General features: G+C 43.4%; 1 protein-coding gene across 9 annotated transcripts in view; it reads left to right on the top strand.

The window, feature by feature from the left end:
• The window catches only part of TFDP2 (transcription factor Dp-2), a 184,240-nt gene extending 171,083 nt beyond the window's left edge, over positions 1 to 13,157 (top strand). For all 9 annotated transcript variants that reach the window (XM_090284233.1, XM_090284231.1, XM_090284234.1 and 6 more), the window contains 4 exons: positions 3,366 to 3,517; positions 7,467 to 7,633; positions 11,341 to 11,446; positions 11,657 to 13,157. In XM_090284233.1, the coding sequence (XP_090140359.1) occupies positions 3,366 to 3,517; positions 7,467 to 7,633; positions 11,341 to 11,446; positions 11,657 to 11,840 (609 nt within the window). In that variant the 3' untranslated portion in view covers positions 11,841 to 13,157. The remainder of the gene's footprint in view (positions 1 to 3,365; positions 3,518 to 7,466; positions 7,634 to 11,340; positions 11,447 to 11,656) is intronic.
• Positions 13,158 to 16,089: the final 2,932 nt, after the last annotated feature.

The raw sequence follows: 16,089 nt of genomic DNA on the forward strand, positions 1-16,089 counted from the left end.
GAGAGAGAGACAGAGAGAGACAGAGAAACATCAGTTCGTTGCCTCCCATATATACCCCGAGTACTGGGATCGAACCTGCAGCCTTTTGGTATACAGGATGGTGCTCCAACCCACTGAGCCACCTGGCCAGGGTGAGCAACTGTACAATTTAATTTTTGGTGTGATCCACTTATAAGAAATAAAGATAGCAGAGAGTTACCAAATACTATAGCAGGTTTTATTTCCTAAAATATTTACTTCGTCTAATGGATAGACTATGTTAAGTATTCTTAAATATTCAGATTTTTGCTTTTCACTTTCTAGATGCTTATATTTGTTTTTGTTTTTCTTTCACATTCATGTATAAATCAGGGGGGCAAGAGGAGACCGTTTAGCCCTCCCGGAGATCTGTGTCTGATTTGAGAAGGAAGCAGGGCCAGGGCAGAGGAGTTGCAGCTGAGAGAACAGAGGCTTTCCAGAGGGAGCCCCAGAGACGGTGTTCCACCCTGATGAGGACATTTCTTTCTTTCTTTCCTGTGTTCTGTGTCTGCTTTTCACACTGAATGAACCTAGTAGGACCTACTCGACAAGCCACCGCTGGAGGAGGCATTTTATGTATTTTTCATATTGGATGTCTCAATAAGATTTTGTTTGAAGCGGGTGCTCTGCAGTTTTAAAAAAGGCCTTGAAGGCTCACCATTTATTCCTGTTCTTACAGCGCTTCCCTGTAGAATCCTGCCTTCTTATAGACCTGACCTGCCAGGCACTTGTGCTATAACTCCTGCACTGTCACCTGCTGCCCTTAGCTGCCCCTCTCTCGTCCCTGTCCCTGCACAGTTAGCTGCAGTCGTCGGCAGCCGTCCGTCTCGAGAGACGATGGTGTAGCTTCTTAAGAGTCTGTCTGCACCGCCGAGAATGGCTGTGCAGTCCAACTCGGGAGTGACACGGTATATGTCTCCTCCCGTGTTGAATCGACATCTTGCGATGACGCTGGAGTGTCCTCTCCAGTGAAGCTGAAGCTACAGAGCCTGGGCAGGGTGATATGGAGGATCTGCTGTTGCCCATGCAGCAGACCCCCCCTCTCTTCGCAGCTGAAGGATCCAAGGGAAAGACGGAGTCAATACAGCTTGGCTTCAGGTGCGCCGCAGGAGTTGCCGGTGTTGACTACAACGTCAAACCGCCTTAGGGACTCCGGCTCCGGATTTTCTGTCGGGGTTTACTCCCTTAGCCTTTCCCCTGAAGAGGTGTGCCGCAAGGCAGCGGAGGTTTTTTGGAATCAGAGTTTTCCTTCTCTGATGTGCCCTGACTGGAAGATCGAACCAGCGACACTTAGCTCGCAGGCCGACGCTCAATCCACTGAGCCAAACCAGCCAGGGTTTTCCCTGTTAACTCATGGTCCCTAAACTCCATGCTGAGCCTTACTTAGATTTTCTCAAAAGTGACATGGGACATTTTGGAGCTTGATATTTGGCATTTTATTTTACTTTTATTTTATTTTATTTTTATTTATTTATTTATTTATTTATTTATTTATTTATTTATTTATTTATTTTTAGAGAGAGGGGGAAGGAGAAAGAGAGGGAGAGAAACATCGCTGTGTGGTTGCCTCTCACTCGCGCCCCCAACTGGGGACCTGACGTGCAACCGAGTCATGTGCCCTGACTGGGTATTTTACTTTTATTGATTAGTTGTTTCTTTTTTAGAGAGAAAGAAGGGGATGAGAGAGAGAGAGAGAAACATTGATTAGCTGTTCCACTTACATATGCATTCATTGGCTGATTCTTGTATGTGTGCCCTGATCAGGGATCAAACCTGCAGCCTTGGCATATTGGGACACTACTCTAGCCAACTGAGCTACCCAGCCCAGGCTTAGCATGTTATTTTTAAAATCTGTTTCTCAGTATACTTGTAATTATTTGTTTATCAGAAAGAATGGTGCTCAGCAGGATTGCTCTCATATGTTTTTTAAGTCCTAAATTTCTATTCCTCTGTGGCCTCTCAGACCAGATATTTATAGATTTCAACCCTGGGCAACCTAACTATCAACATTTATAAAAACAGGTGTCTCTGTTGAAATAAACACAAAGTATAACTGAAAACAACTATTTTGCTCTCTGGTAAACATATAACTTAATTCCTCCTAGTGTTTTGTTTTTCTTTCCTTCATTAAATAACACTGATGAGGTTGTCATAGAAAGTAAATAGCCCTGACTGGTGTGGCTCAGTGGGTTGGGCATCGTCCCACAAACCCAAAAGGTTGCTAGTTCAATTCCCAGTCAGGGCACATATGGGAGATAACCAATCGATATTTTTCTCTCACATCCATGTTCCTCTCTCTCTCTCCCCACCCCTTCCCTCCATCCCTCCCTCCCTCTCTCTTCCTCTCTCTAAAATCAATCATCTTCTAAGGTGAGAATTTAAAATAACAATAGTAATCAAAGGGAGGGTCACTTTCTTTGACTTTTGAGTAAAGGTTATAACTAAAAGTAGCAAGATTCAGGCCCTGATATATCTTATCATCACCGCTAAGCCACAATTTCCTCATCTGGGAGATATCAGGTAGGGAAAGGGTTGAACCAGATTCCAAACTGCACCCTAAGGATCCTTGGAAGCCTGTGGAGGAACCTCAGGGGTGAAGGTGAGGGGCTGGCAGGGCTCAGGACTCCTGGCCCCTCTGCTGCCTGCAGAGCAGCGCTGCCCTTATCTGTCTTATAAATTGGGTGTCTCATAAGTTTCTATCTAAAGAAGGGGTTCTGTGGCTTTATGAAGTTTGCATGTTGTTAACTAGACAATGTAAAAGATGTATTTAACCTGCCCTGGCTGGTGGGGCTCAGTTGGAGTGCCGGTAGAGGTTCATATGGGAGGCAGCTGATGGATCAGTGTGTCTGTTTGTCTGTCTATCTGGTTCTCTCTCTCTCTCTCTCTCTCTCTCTCTCTCTCTCTCTCTCTCTCTCTCTCTCTCAAGGCTATGAAAAAATGTCCTCAGGTGAGGATTAAAAAATAAACAGGTATATTTAACCCTAAACTCTCGGGAGTGTGTTAGATAAATGGAAAATGTCCCCTCACTTGGTGTCTCTTTCACCACATCACTCACTCTAAGAAGAGCTGCAGGCACCACTGGGCTTCAGATTTGTAAGATCTTGTTTCTGTGGATGATGGAAACCATGGGCCCCATTATTTACGTAAGGATGATGTTAGACACCATTTAAATGTATTTTTTTTTTCTTGAAATGTATTTATTGCGTTGGATCATCCTAATCGTTTTTCCTTAAATGTTTAATTCACTTATGAGTTGAAGCCCTTTTAAACTTCCTAATTAAACTATATTTTAATTGCAGCCCCCTTATCCAGTTAAATGACTATATTCTTTTTACTGATCATTACAGCAAATTGCTTTCAAAAACCTGGTGCGGAGGAATCGGCAAAATGAACAGCAGAACCAGGGCCCCCCAGCTCTGAACTCCACCATTCAGCTGCCATTTATAATCATCAATACAAGCAGGAAAACAGTCATAGACTGCAGCATCTCCAGTGACAAGTGAGTGCAGAGCTAGGGGAAGATGGCAGGCTAGCCCCTGTTAACAGCTTCCCGTCATTCGCCAAGTAAGGAAGGGTATATTCCATTCTCTGAACCCTCCAAGGCTGACTTCCTTGGGGCATGTGAAACACCTTTTCCAACACGAGGTGCTGTCAGCTTCTGGTGTGCGCTCCATCACTGCCCCACCCCACCACAGCCCCCAGTGTCATGCCTGGCACTGTGCTGCCTGTTACATGCAGGGTAGTGTCTGGACCCAGACCAGGATGTGCGTGTGTGTGCATGCATGTAGTATAACTGTGGGCAAGTAACTGCAGTGAGGGAGACCATCAATGAGGGCTGGGACAAGGCAGGCTCACTGGAGATTCACTCTCCTACTTTATTGTGGAGATGTTTGTAGATGTACAGGTGGCATTAAAGCGCCACCTCTCTGTTTGGCTCTGTCATAGTTGGGTGTGCTGCTGGTTGTTAATGGCTGAATAAATACGAAAGTGCTAGATGCGTTCCCTCTCTCTTAATTCATCTTATAACTGGAAGTTAATATTTTTTGATGCCCTCACCTGTTTCACCCACCCCTCGTCTCTGGCATCCTCCAGTCCACTCTCTGTGTCTATGAGTTTGGTTTCTCTAGATTCCACATGTAAGGGAGATCATTCAGTGCTGGCCTTTCTCTGGCTTATCTCACTGAGCATAATGCCTCCAGGTCCATCCACCATCCATGTGTCACAAATGGCAGAGTTTCCTTCTCTTTTTCTAGGGCTGAGTGTTTCCTTGTACATATACCACATTTTCTTTATTCGTTCACCCATCCATGGACACATAGGTTATTTTCATAGCCTTGGCTGTTGTGAGTAACGCTGAAGTGGGCGTAGGGGTGCACGTATCTTTTCTAAACAGTAATTTTGTTCCCTTTGCATGTATTGCCAAAAGGGGAATTGCTGGATCATATGGTAGTTCTAGTTTTAATTTTTTAAAGGAACCTCCATACTGTAGTAGTAGCTGCACCAATTTACAATCCCACCAACATGTTTTTGCATTTCAGTTAAGATTGATGGTACGCTTCATCACAGCAAGTGAAAAGTAGCAGTTTTCAAAACAGAATTAATGTGTAATTTATTTTACCCTTCATGAAAATACTTTATAGCATTGGTCTGCAGGCTGTGACCAGTATCATGAGATAGTGAAGGGACCAGGGTGGAGAGTGAGACAGACCCAGGTGGGGATTATGGCTGCCCCAGTGAGCTGCTCCAAAACTCTGTTTTCTGAAGGACGGATGGGGACGATACCAGAGCCTCTGTCCCTTCCTAGCCTTGTGGTGAGGACTCAGTGAGATAACACCTATAAAGTTGGACTCAAGCACTTCATAAATGTTAAATGCTGTTATAAAGAGTCAGCATTTAATTTATCAACCAGTTTGGGGTACATTTGAAAGCAAAAGGGGGCTCAATAATTACATAAGTACGTACCAGAGGCCTAGCCGAAGCCTGTTCCAGGGGCGGGGACTGGCGGGCTCCTTAGAGCTGCAGCATCAGCCTTGGGCTTCGTGTCCCCGTGTTCCTCCCAGGTTTTTCTCTGGCAGTGCTGCTCCCCATAGCTTGATTGCATACAGAGATTCTGGGTCACTTAAATGAGAAGTCACCAAGGAAAAAAAGTGAGCAGGGATTTCAAAAGTATTTGATAGTTATGACTATAGACACAATTAGAAATATTAGAGACTGTCGTATAGGCTATGAAGTCAGAAGTTCTGTGTAGTTTCTTCTAGCTGTATAGTTTCTTTCTTTTTCTTTTTTGCCACTTATATAACTTTTATTACAGTATATTGTTTTCTTTTATTGTAATTCTATTACAGTTGTCCTAATTTTTCCCCCTTTGCCCTCTTCCACCCATCCCACCACCCCCTTCCACAGTCAGTTCCCACACTATTGTCCCTGTCTGTGGGTCGTCGTATAATTTCTTAACCTCTCAAAGATCTCATTCCCTCCTTTATAAAAATACAAATTATAGTATTTAAGTTGCTGGTTTACAAAAGTGGTCAGTAAATAAATGGCAGATGTCTGTATTGTTATTCACATACTTGCAAGTTCTTTATAAAAATCTTTGTCTAAAAGAACTGACATATTCCTTTAAAACTGAGAATTCTAGAGAATGGTTAACATGTTTCCTGGGGGGGAAAATACCTATTACAATTCTAGGTACTCTCTAGTTAGTCTCTTGTTTTGTGGGGAATTATTAAATTCTCTTCTTTGGTTAGTTTTTCTAAGTCTAAAAGGGGTCGCAGGAAATCTGGGAATCATTTGCCTAAGGGATTTACAGATTCTGTTCACCCCTGGCTGTGATCTAGTCAAGTTTCCAACCTTGGGTGGTTACTGACTCATGCTCTTTCCTGGCCCTGGCATGTGTGGAGGAAGAGAGACTCTTAAGAAGCTTGTAGGAGCTTGTTATTCAAGGTAGGTCCTAAAGCCTTATCTTTCAGTTGCTTTGGTGATGTAATCTTTTCCCCTTAATTAGCCAGGCAGCTTTCCCACTATGAGGATTAAATTTACGAAACCCTCAGCTTTTATTATTATTTTTTTTTTAAAGAGAAAGAGAGACATTCATTTGTTGTTCCACTTAGTTATACATTTATGGGTTGATTTCTTGTGGGTGCCCTGACTGGGGATCGAACCCACAGCCTTGGCATATCAGGATCATGTTCTAACCAACTGAACTACCCAGCCAGGACCAGAATCATCTGCTTTTAATGTATGTCTGAAATCTTCTTTGTGGCAGGCATCCACTTAAGATTTTTGTTTATTTGTTTGTTTTTATTCTTCTGAAAATGTGTTAATGTACTTCTAATTTATATACTTAATTATTTAAATATGGCATTTTGCTTCAAATGATCATTTTTACCTTTATCTAAGATCTAGCATAAAAGGTTTTACCCTGACATGATTTTAATAGAGAGAATTTTGTGCCCTGACCAGTGTGACTCGGTTGGGCATCGTCCCACAAGGCAAAGGGTCGCTGCTGGTTCAGTTCCCAATTGGAGTACATGCCTGGGTTGCAGGTTCGCTCAGTCCCATGACAGAGCATGTGCGAGAGGCGCCAATCAGTGTTTCTCATGTCAATCTTTTTCTCCCTCTTTTTCTCTCCCCCTCCCCCTCTCTAAAAATAAGTAAAATCTTTTTTATAAAAGAGAATTTCATGACACCATAAACCCACCATTGTTCCAGAACATTCCCCTTCACTCTGTCCCTGTAAGTCTGAGGCCTGTGGGTGACGGTGCCCCAGGGGCTAGCCTAGAAGTCAGAAGGGCCTGTTTCTTCCTGCATTGAAAGCTTGTGCTGGGCAGGTGGGCATCCTGATTTGATATTTTTGAAAGGACATTTAGATATATGCTATGTATTGTATTATATGTGACACTTTTTTCTTATGACATTTTACTTCTTAGTCCCTCAAGACAGGATTTGGGGATTGGTTAGTTTGTGAAAAGTTTTCCATTAATTGCTTAATAGCTTATTAAATATAGCTAACACTTGACTCATGGAAATAATGAAGTAAGCATCCAAAGTGTTTTTTTTCCTCAATCCTAATAGGCCAATCATAGTAGGGTTACATTAAACTAGAAGCCTTTCTTAATATTTTATATTTTGTGTGACAGAGTTGTAGACAACTTTGAAAAGTATTGGATTTAGATCAGAATTTCTGTCTACAGTTTGCAATAGCTTAATGAGGGCTAAAGCTTATGGACTCCTTTTGTCTGTCACAGGAAAATGGTTTTAGTTGGGAAGGTCGTGTATTTGAGATGTCATCTCCTGAATACAGCAGAATGACCCTTATTGCTGTAAATGACAACAGTTTCTAGTAACATAGCTGAATGTAGGTCCTCATTCTTTTATGTAATATACAGAATGCAAAACGCTTCAGACTCCCCAACCCTGTGGAAAACTCATACCAACTTTGTTTGCAGGTTTGAATATCTTTTCAATTTTGACAACACCTTTGAGATCCATGATGACATCGAAGTACTGAAGCGGATGGGAATGTCCTTTGGCTTAGAGTCAGGCAAATGCTCTCTGGAGGATCTGAAACTTGCTAAATCACTGGTGCCAAAGGCTTTAGAAGGTTATATCACAGGTATGTTAACTGATGCTTTCCCATGCTGTCCCTGATTAACGTCAGATCCTAGCATGTCAGAACCTTGCCCCTTCCCGCCCCTGACTCTGAGCCCTTTCCTGCTTCTTTAAATGTGGCCACTCTCTTGAAGTTCTTGTGTGTCACCACTTGCTTCCCTTTAAGATACAAACACAAAGGAAATTGGAAACATTGATTTAGTATTGCCTTCCCCTGGCCTTGACATAAGGGAATCATACTGATATATTTTTTTGTGATTTGATTTTTTTACTCAACATTATGTTCTTTAGATTTGCCCATTTGAGTTAAGGTAGCTGTAACTCATACATTTTTACTGCTGTATACAAGTCCATTATGTGAAAATTTCACAATTTATTTGTTTATTGAACTAATGATAAACCTTTAGTTTTGTTTCCAGTTCCTTCATATTGAAAAGCCGCACTACTCTGAACATTCCTGTAATTATAATCTGGCGATCACGTGCGTGTATGAAGCGTGAGAGCGCTGGGTCAGGGGCAGGCACATCTTCCGCTGCACCAGGTGACACCACCACTTTTCAGTTTGCTTTTACCAAGTTACACTCTCATCTGCAGAGTGCACATGTTCTATGTTCCCAGTCAGGTGGATGTTGAAATGGTACTGTAATTTTTTTAATTTGAGATTTAATTAACATACCATAAAGTAGAGCATTTTTAAGTGTATAAGTCAGTGGTTCCTAGTATAGTCACAAGGTTGTGCCATCGTCACCACTAATGCTAAACATTTTTACGACCCCCCAAGAAATCTCATGTACGTTAGCAATCACTCCCTGCCCCCCCCCGCTGCTTTCCTCCTGGCTTCTGGCAACCACTAATATACTTGCTGTCACTATGGATTTGTCCATTCTGGACAGTTCATATAAATGGAATCCTACAATATGTGGCCTCTGTGCATGGCTTCTTTTATTTAGCATATATTTCCAAGGTTCAGCCATACTTCATCCCTTTTTATTGCCATTGTATGGATATACAACATTTTGCTTAACCTTTACTTGGAGGACAATTTGGATTGTTTGCACTTTTGAGCTATTATGAGCAGTGCGAACATAAGTTTTCAGTACTCTTGGGTATATACCTAGGAAAGGAGTTGATGGATCATATGGTAACTTTATAGTATTTAACATTTTGACGAACTGCCAACCTATTTTCCGAAGTAGTTGTACCATTTTATAGCCCTACCAGCAGTGCATGAAGGTTTCAGTTTTTCCTCATTCTTCTAAACACTTGCTATTCTCTATCTTTTTTTTATAGCTACCCTAGTAGATGTAGCATTTCACTGTGGTTTTAATTTGTAGTTCCCTAATGATGAATGATGTGAGCATCTCTGCATGTGTTTTTTGGCCATTTTTATATCTTCCTTGGAGAATGTCTGTTCAGATCCTTTGCTCATTTTTAAATTGGGGGTTCTTTATCTCTCTATCATGAGTTACAGGAGTACACTGAGTATACTTGAAAACAAAAGCTCTATGTTTCACATGTTCTATAATTCAGATATTTTTTCATTAATTCAGAAATCTTTATGGTTGTCCTAAATTGCTAAGATTATGGCATATTCTGCACATAGAATTTGGATGAAGAAACCGTGCTTCTGCCTTTGCTTTCGGCAGTTTCCTTCATAATAAGTGTCACCACCTAGAATTTCATGTCACTTCATAAAGGCATTTTAATAAATTCTAAGGTATATTAAGTCACATATAAGCCAAGAAGTAGTTTTTATTTTGTTTTATTTTATGGCCCTTTGGTCACAAATATCTGGTTTCTTTTGAATTTAGTTCTTAAATTGGCATAATCCACCTCCTGCAAATTCGACTCTGTCTTCTTGCCCCTTGGCCCCCATCCTCTCCCAGAGCAGGGCCTGCTGGTTCATTAGCAAGCCAGTCCCACAGGCAGTCCCGCAGGGCCTAAGGAAAGGGCTTACTCAACAAATCACCACAACTTTATTTTAGCCTCTTCTCTTTGTAAAATTTCAGGGTGATGAGGCAGGCTCTGTGGTTTTGACCTCATTCGCTGCCTGGGTGCAGACTTTCTGGTTCGTTCAAAAAAAGAGACGTGTGCCTTTAGTGTGCAAAGGGACAGAGGGGCTCTTGAATAAGATGGTGGGAACCATTGTGTGGTTTCTATGATAATGTGAAAGAAACTAGGGCCTTTCAAAGCCATTCTAAAAAGAAAAGTTAATGTGTCCTGCTCACAAACGAGTGAATAGCTGTGCTCTGACAAAGTTTCCATATATACTAATTAATACTGGCTTTAATTTTATTGTATACAGACTTGTTATTTAATGTTTTTTAAAGTCTGCTATTGTTAGAATTGAAGTTCTTTCTTTTTTACAGCTGCCTTAGTTAGCCAGTGAAGAAAAAGGCTCACAGGCCATTCTAAAATCAATGTAGACATTTAGTTTACTTTCTTCCTACATCAGATGCCTCTTACTTGGTCAGACAGTGCCTGAATATCAGAGTTCCCAATCCCAACACACACAGTTTTGTATTTTTTGCACAGTAATTATAAAACTATTTTGATTGCTCTGACTGGTGTGGCTCAGTTGTTTGGGCATCGTGCTGCATAGCCAAAGGTCACTGGTTCAATTTCTGGTCAGGACACATGCCTGGGCTGTGGGTTCAGTCCCTGGTTGGGACACATATGAGAGGCAGCCTATCAATGTTTCTCTCTGTCTCTCCTTCTCCTCCCTTTTTCTCTCTAAAAATAAGTAAGTAAATTTTTTTTAAAAAACATTAAAACTATTTTGATTAAATATAATAAAAGCTCATTTTGGCAAATTACGTCTTCTGGGTGTTTGATCTCATAATGTAGTTCAGAGAATTTCTTTTTAGGAATGTATTTCATATATATATACATATACATATATATGTGTGTCTGTGTATGTATGTATCACCTACATTGTAAACTCACTATTGAAAGAGACTATACTCATCCATTTTCCCCTCACTGCCTTCTCTGAGCTCACATTCTAGATAAGGAGATAAGTATTAAACAAGTAAAACTGCAATAAGAATTGATCAAGGAGAAATAGGAGGACTATAGTATATGCATAGAAAATAAATTGAAAGGATATACATGAAATATTTCTTGCCAACTAAAACAGCAATGCCTGTCTCACCCTCATTAAAGGCATGACTGCTTATAACCTTTTAAAATAAGGGCTAGTTTGAGTTATAAGCAAAAGATACCAGGAGAAAGAATAGATCTTTGATGACTAATAGCACCAAGTTCACCAGGGGGCACTTGAAAAGATGAAGCAGTGGGGATTTTGGCAAAAACGTGTCTGTCCCTCGTACCCACGGAATTTCTGTTCTGACTGTCTCTTCACCCACTCCTGGCCTCAGCTGTTAGCACAGTCAGCGCCTTGAGTCTGGTGGCAGGGACAGCAGGGTCCTCAGTGAGCTGCCCCTTTGAGGTCTTAATTAAGAAAAGAGAAGAGTCTGAATTCTTCCTTGCTGTAGTCTGCCTCCCTGTATTCTTTTTTCCTGCTCTTATGTTTTAGAAATTTCTTTTTTCCAACCTGAAGAAACCAGGGTTCTTCCCAGGGCAGGAAACTGGCCCAGCTGTAACTTAGAACAGGCTTCCACCCTTACTTGTCCGCGTTCTTCACCCGGTAACAATAGCAGCCACAGAACTTGCAGAGCCTACGGCTTCCCTTTTTGTTTTTTCCTATAGAGATCTCCACAGGACCTTCTTGGTTAAATCAGGGACTGCTTTTGAACTCGACCCAATCAGTTTCGAATTTAGACCTGACCACCGGGGCCGCCTTGTCCCAGTCCAGGTACGTACTTTTCTCGGGGAGGAAAGGCCGGCCGCAGAGCCCTGCCCCTCTGGCGGGCAGAGCCAGGGCACCAGTGCCCGCACATGCCCTCGCAGATTTTGGCCCAGCTTCCCAGGGGCACCTCCTTTCCCACGCTTTATTGCTGTGTTTCAACAGAGCCCAGAACGTACACCACATTAATGAGCCTGTATGTTTCTAATTGTTTGCTAGTGTAAACCAGGGGTTATGCTTGGATGCTGAAGTGGCCTTAGCCACCGGGCAGTTCCTTGCCCCAAACAGCCACCAGTCCAGCAGTGCGGCCTCTCACTGCTCCGAGTCCCGAGGCGAGACCCCCTGCTCGTTCAACGACGAAGACGAGGAAGAAGAGGAGGAAGATTCCTCCTCCCCGGAATAAAGACAGGACGAAACCCACGTGTTAGTGTTTGATGCTCATGTGTGTTTTTAGTGTGAGCTCTTGTTTTGAAATGATTGCTTCAGCCCTTGCCTTTGTCTGCACCGTGTGTCCAGTGAAAACTAGGGAAACACAACAAGCAAATTATATGCAGGCTGACACGTTCGAGATGCAAGTTAATGTAGTGTGAATGAAAACTCTGAGCAACAGAGCAAGAGGTCACCTCCAACAAAGCGAGCTTTCTGAGGGGGCAGCAGGGACCGTCCCGGGAGAACTGGGCAGCATGAATGAAGCCCATTTATCTTCTGTGAGGTGGGATCTCTCTGTCCCCTACTCCCATGTAACCCTCCTTAGAACTATGATTGCTACAATGAACAGTCTTCACTGATCATGTTTCTCTCCCTTACAAGGCACAAATGAACACAGAAGCTCCCAGTGTCAGGGAGGGGGCAGTTGTACAGTGGCAGGTGTAGATGGCAATCCCATGGCCTAAGGAGCAGGGATTGAACTGCTGAACTAGTGGAAAGTCTCGTTGAGGTGCTTCACGCATCAGCTGCCTTAGACGGCTTCTAGAAAGGAGCGAGCGCTAATTCTTAAGTACTTAAGTGACACTTAGAATAATTTATAGTAAAACTGAAATGATTGTTATTAGCCAATGCATTGGTGCATAGAATTTTTTAGGGCTATTTCTGGAAGCCAAAATAGAATAGCATTTCCACGTGCATTAAATACTTTGCCAGCACTGCCTTTTGCCAGCATCCTAAATCCGGAGTTTTATGGAGAAGGAAATCGTACCTGTAATTTGAATCAAAGCTATGCATTTCATACAGCGTTTTCATTTAAACAAAGAAACAAATTCCTTTGACCGAATTGCTTGCTTACAGTTCCCTGCAGTAATTGTGTGACTTCACCCAGTGTGCAATTGATGAAAATGAACCAAATGTCATTACTTTTAAAAGAAGTCTATTTCCAGAATATGAATAGCAGTGTTTTCCTATACATGTCACCTTTTATATGTTTTCATTCATCAAAACGACCTTATTGAGTTTATTCCTGGGTAAATTGCATTTCAAACTGTAGCATTTCACAGAAACAGCCAAAAAATGTTGAACTCTCCAGATGGTTTGTTTCTAGTCATGGAGTAGCTAGTGTGTTATTTCATAGCCAAAGATGCCACCGGGGACACTGCACTGGTGTGTTCACAGTGACTGCCTCTCCGAGCAGAGCAGTGTGGAGACATCTGCCACCGTGGCCAAACCCCAACTTAATTTCACATTGAGGCCTTGAAAAGGAGCAAATAATAATGGGAAGTTAACTACATGTTTGTCTTGAATCATTTGCATTTGCCCCTGGATGAAGCATCTAGCACCGGTAGGCCCAGCCCTGCGCTCAGCCCAGATCAGCCCTTTCCTGAATCCCATGGGTAAGTGCAGGTGCCTCGTGCTGCCTTTTTACAGCTCTGCCGCTGTGCTCTTCGGGAGCTGGAGGGGGAGGAGCGGCACCTCAGAGTTGGAGTGGCCCATAGAAATGAATACACCAAAACATACACCTACCTTGAACTTAAGGCTCTTTGAGATGAAACTCATTCCGACAGAAACAAGCCATTGTGCAGGCTCAGAGTGTTCAGGGGGCAGAGAGAAAGGTGGTTTTTAGGGGATTCTGTCTCAGCCTGAGTTCTGGGGCACATCTCTTAGGCTGGGCGGATGGGGCATCCAAGACTGCCAAGGCCATGGCAGCTCCCCATGGGCCTCCAGGAAACACCTGACTAGAAGGTCGTCAGTTGCAGGCAGGAAAAACCGGGCTTCCTTCCTGACTGTGCTTTAAAAGGCTGCCTCCTCCTTTACTAACCCCTGCTTTGTCATCTCTGTACTCGAAGGGGGCCCAGCAGGGACCTGGAGAGGCCAAGGGCCACGGCTAGCTTCTTAGTCTTCGAAGTATTATGCTACAGGTCCCAAGACCTGGGCATCAACATTCACAACAGCGACATTAATCATAACCTGTGCTCTACCAGATAGCAGTCCTTGCTAGAGTTTTTGGGAAACTGCTCCTCTTCTTTTTTCTTACCTTCTCTTCTCTTCCCTTCCCTTCCCCTCCCCTCCTCTCCTCTCCTCTCTCCTGCTACTGCTGCTGTAGTGTTTTCAATTGATAAAATATAGGTTTAAAAGAAAGCAACCAAAGACTCATTATTGTTGGTGCCCCGCCATTGGCCATCCCAGCGTAGGTGCGTGGTGTTGGGCCGGAAATGGCCTCTGCTCCTCAGTACTGTTGGGTTGCTGCTGCGGACATCCGATGGAGTGCCCTGTGATCACCAGTACACGGCACTGGTGTAGAGAAAGCCTTACCTGAGCAGAAAACTAGGCTGAGATGTTTAGGAAGATAAATTCGATTATTCTACATCTCCCCTAAGCAGATTATCTGGGTCTAAAGTTCAGCACTCAGGCACAATTTCGTATGGAAATCAAAGTGAAAAAAATTAAGAAATTGTGATTACAACATCTAGGCGTCTTTATTAGGGGCACCCCTTGGGTTATTTCCACACAGGTGTGCATGCACTTGGACTCCTCCCAGGAGGTAAAGGTCACACTCTGATTTGGGGGGAGTTCAAGAGGCCTTTTCTGCCTTGAGGGTCAGTTTATTTTTTCCCCTTCCAGTGTATAGTATCATTCAGCCAGTAAGTTCTTGCTCTGTCAGCACTTGTGGCCACCAGCCTGCCCTGTGGGTGAGGCATTGCTTGAGCACCAGGCACCTGCCCAGGCTACCTTCTCCTCCCCCTCCCCCACTGTGAATCTTCTCATCGCTTATTCTTCATGTGACAAGATGATGAAAGCACCTGCTGTAAACGCTGATGCAAACTGCCTTAACAGTCCTGGGGGGCCTTGGCTGGACTGTGGGAAAGGAGCAGCTAACGTGATTCCTACCTCATTGATGCCCGCTGGCCCTGGGAACCTTGACAGATGATGACCATAGGTTTTGTTTCCTTCAATTTATTCCTATGTAAAAGTGGTGGGGAGAAAACTTGATGTGGTTTCTGCCATTTAACAGGATGAAAGAGAATAACTTCCCTCATCAGTGAAATTCACAGTGGTAACCACACTCTGCTGTACTTGAAAAGTAGTGCCAAGGTCAGTCCTCAAACACAAATTAGCCCGCCCCCTGCCACCGTCCCGTCATTCAGATGGAGGTGCTTCACCGAGGAGGGGTCAGTTTGGCCACGCAGACCTCCATACTTGGCTATCAACCCACAGCTCGGCTACCTGGATCATGGGGACAGCAAAGCTGCTCCAAGCATAGCTGTGACTTGGGTGCCTGGGACGGTCAGAATACAGGGCAGGTGGGTGTTCACGGGGCCAGGGTTAGCCAAGGAAGGGACCTGCCGCAGCTGCTTCTGCCTTAGCCACACAGAGAAAGCACCCTGTTTTGCCTTATCAATGATTCACCTCAAGGGCCCTTTAAATACCTCTAGCTCTGTCCTTTCAGGCATATAAAAGAAGCGCATCCATACCCCCAAATATCCGTGAGGTGGACATCTGTGTTGCCATAGACCAGTGAATGTACAGGTTTCGTCCTTCCCTGTTTGAATACAAAACAAAACATTCAGGTTGATTAGTGCTACGGAAAACACGACAGGGTAAGGGGACGACGGGCGATGGCTGGGGGTGGCCAGGGAAACCCTTCCAGAGAAAGTGACATTGGTTCTGAGTCAGACCATTGACAGACATGTCTCTACTGTCTGACCACAACACACTATCTGGTAACAAGCACTTGGAACCTCTACTGAATTGCAAAGGCCACACTGTTCCAGTTTTAAGCATACATTTTTGAGTTTGTTAAAGAGTTTTTAGTGTTTGAAAGAAAATCAAACTCAGCTACCAGCAGTATTCATAAATCAAGAGAAGATTCTTCCTAACCCATGAAGTTCTCATTATCAGCTTTGTTACCTTCCAATCGAAAGGTGGAAAAGTAACCACTTTTCTAGGTGTTTACTTCCAGTTTTACAAGTTATTGGATACATGAAGACCTACTTTTTATATTAGACACATAAAAGGTCATCTTTTATTCTGCTTGTGTCTGGTGTCAGTGGAACTAAAGGCTACATAAGAACCATTTTCCCAAATAGGTTCCCCATCTTCACGTACCCAAAGCCATGGTTCCCAAGCACCGATGAGCATCCACACAAAGGTACTGAAGGCCACTGTGTGCCCCGGGGCCTGCCCTGAGATGAGGAGGGACCTGCAGAAAAGTGCCTCCCTGC

This window comes from Furipterus horrens, unplaced genomic scaffold (genome assembly GCF_987537825.1).
Source record: "Furipterus horrens unplaced genomic scaffold, mFurHor1.1.pri manual_scaffold_7, whole genome shotgun sequence".
In the NCBI taxonomy this organism is placed as follows: domain Eukaryota; kingdom Metazoa; phylum Chordata; class Mammalia; order Chiroptera; family Furipteridae; genus Furipterus; species Furipterus horrens.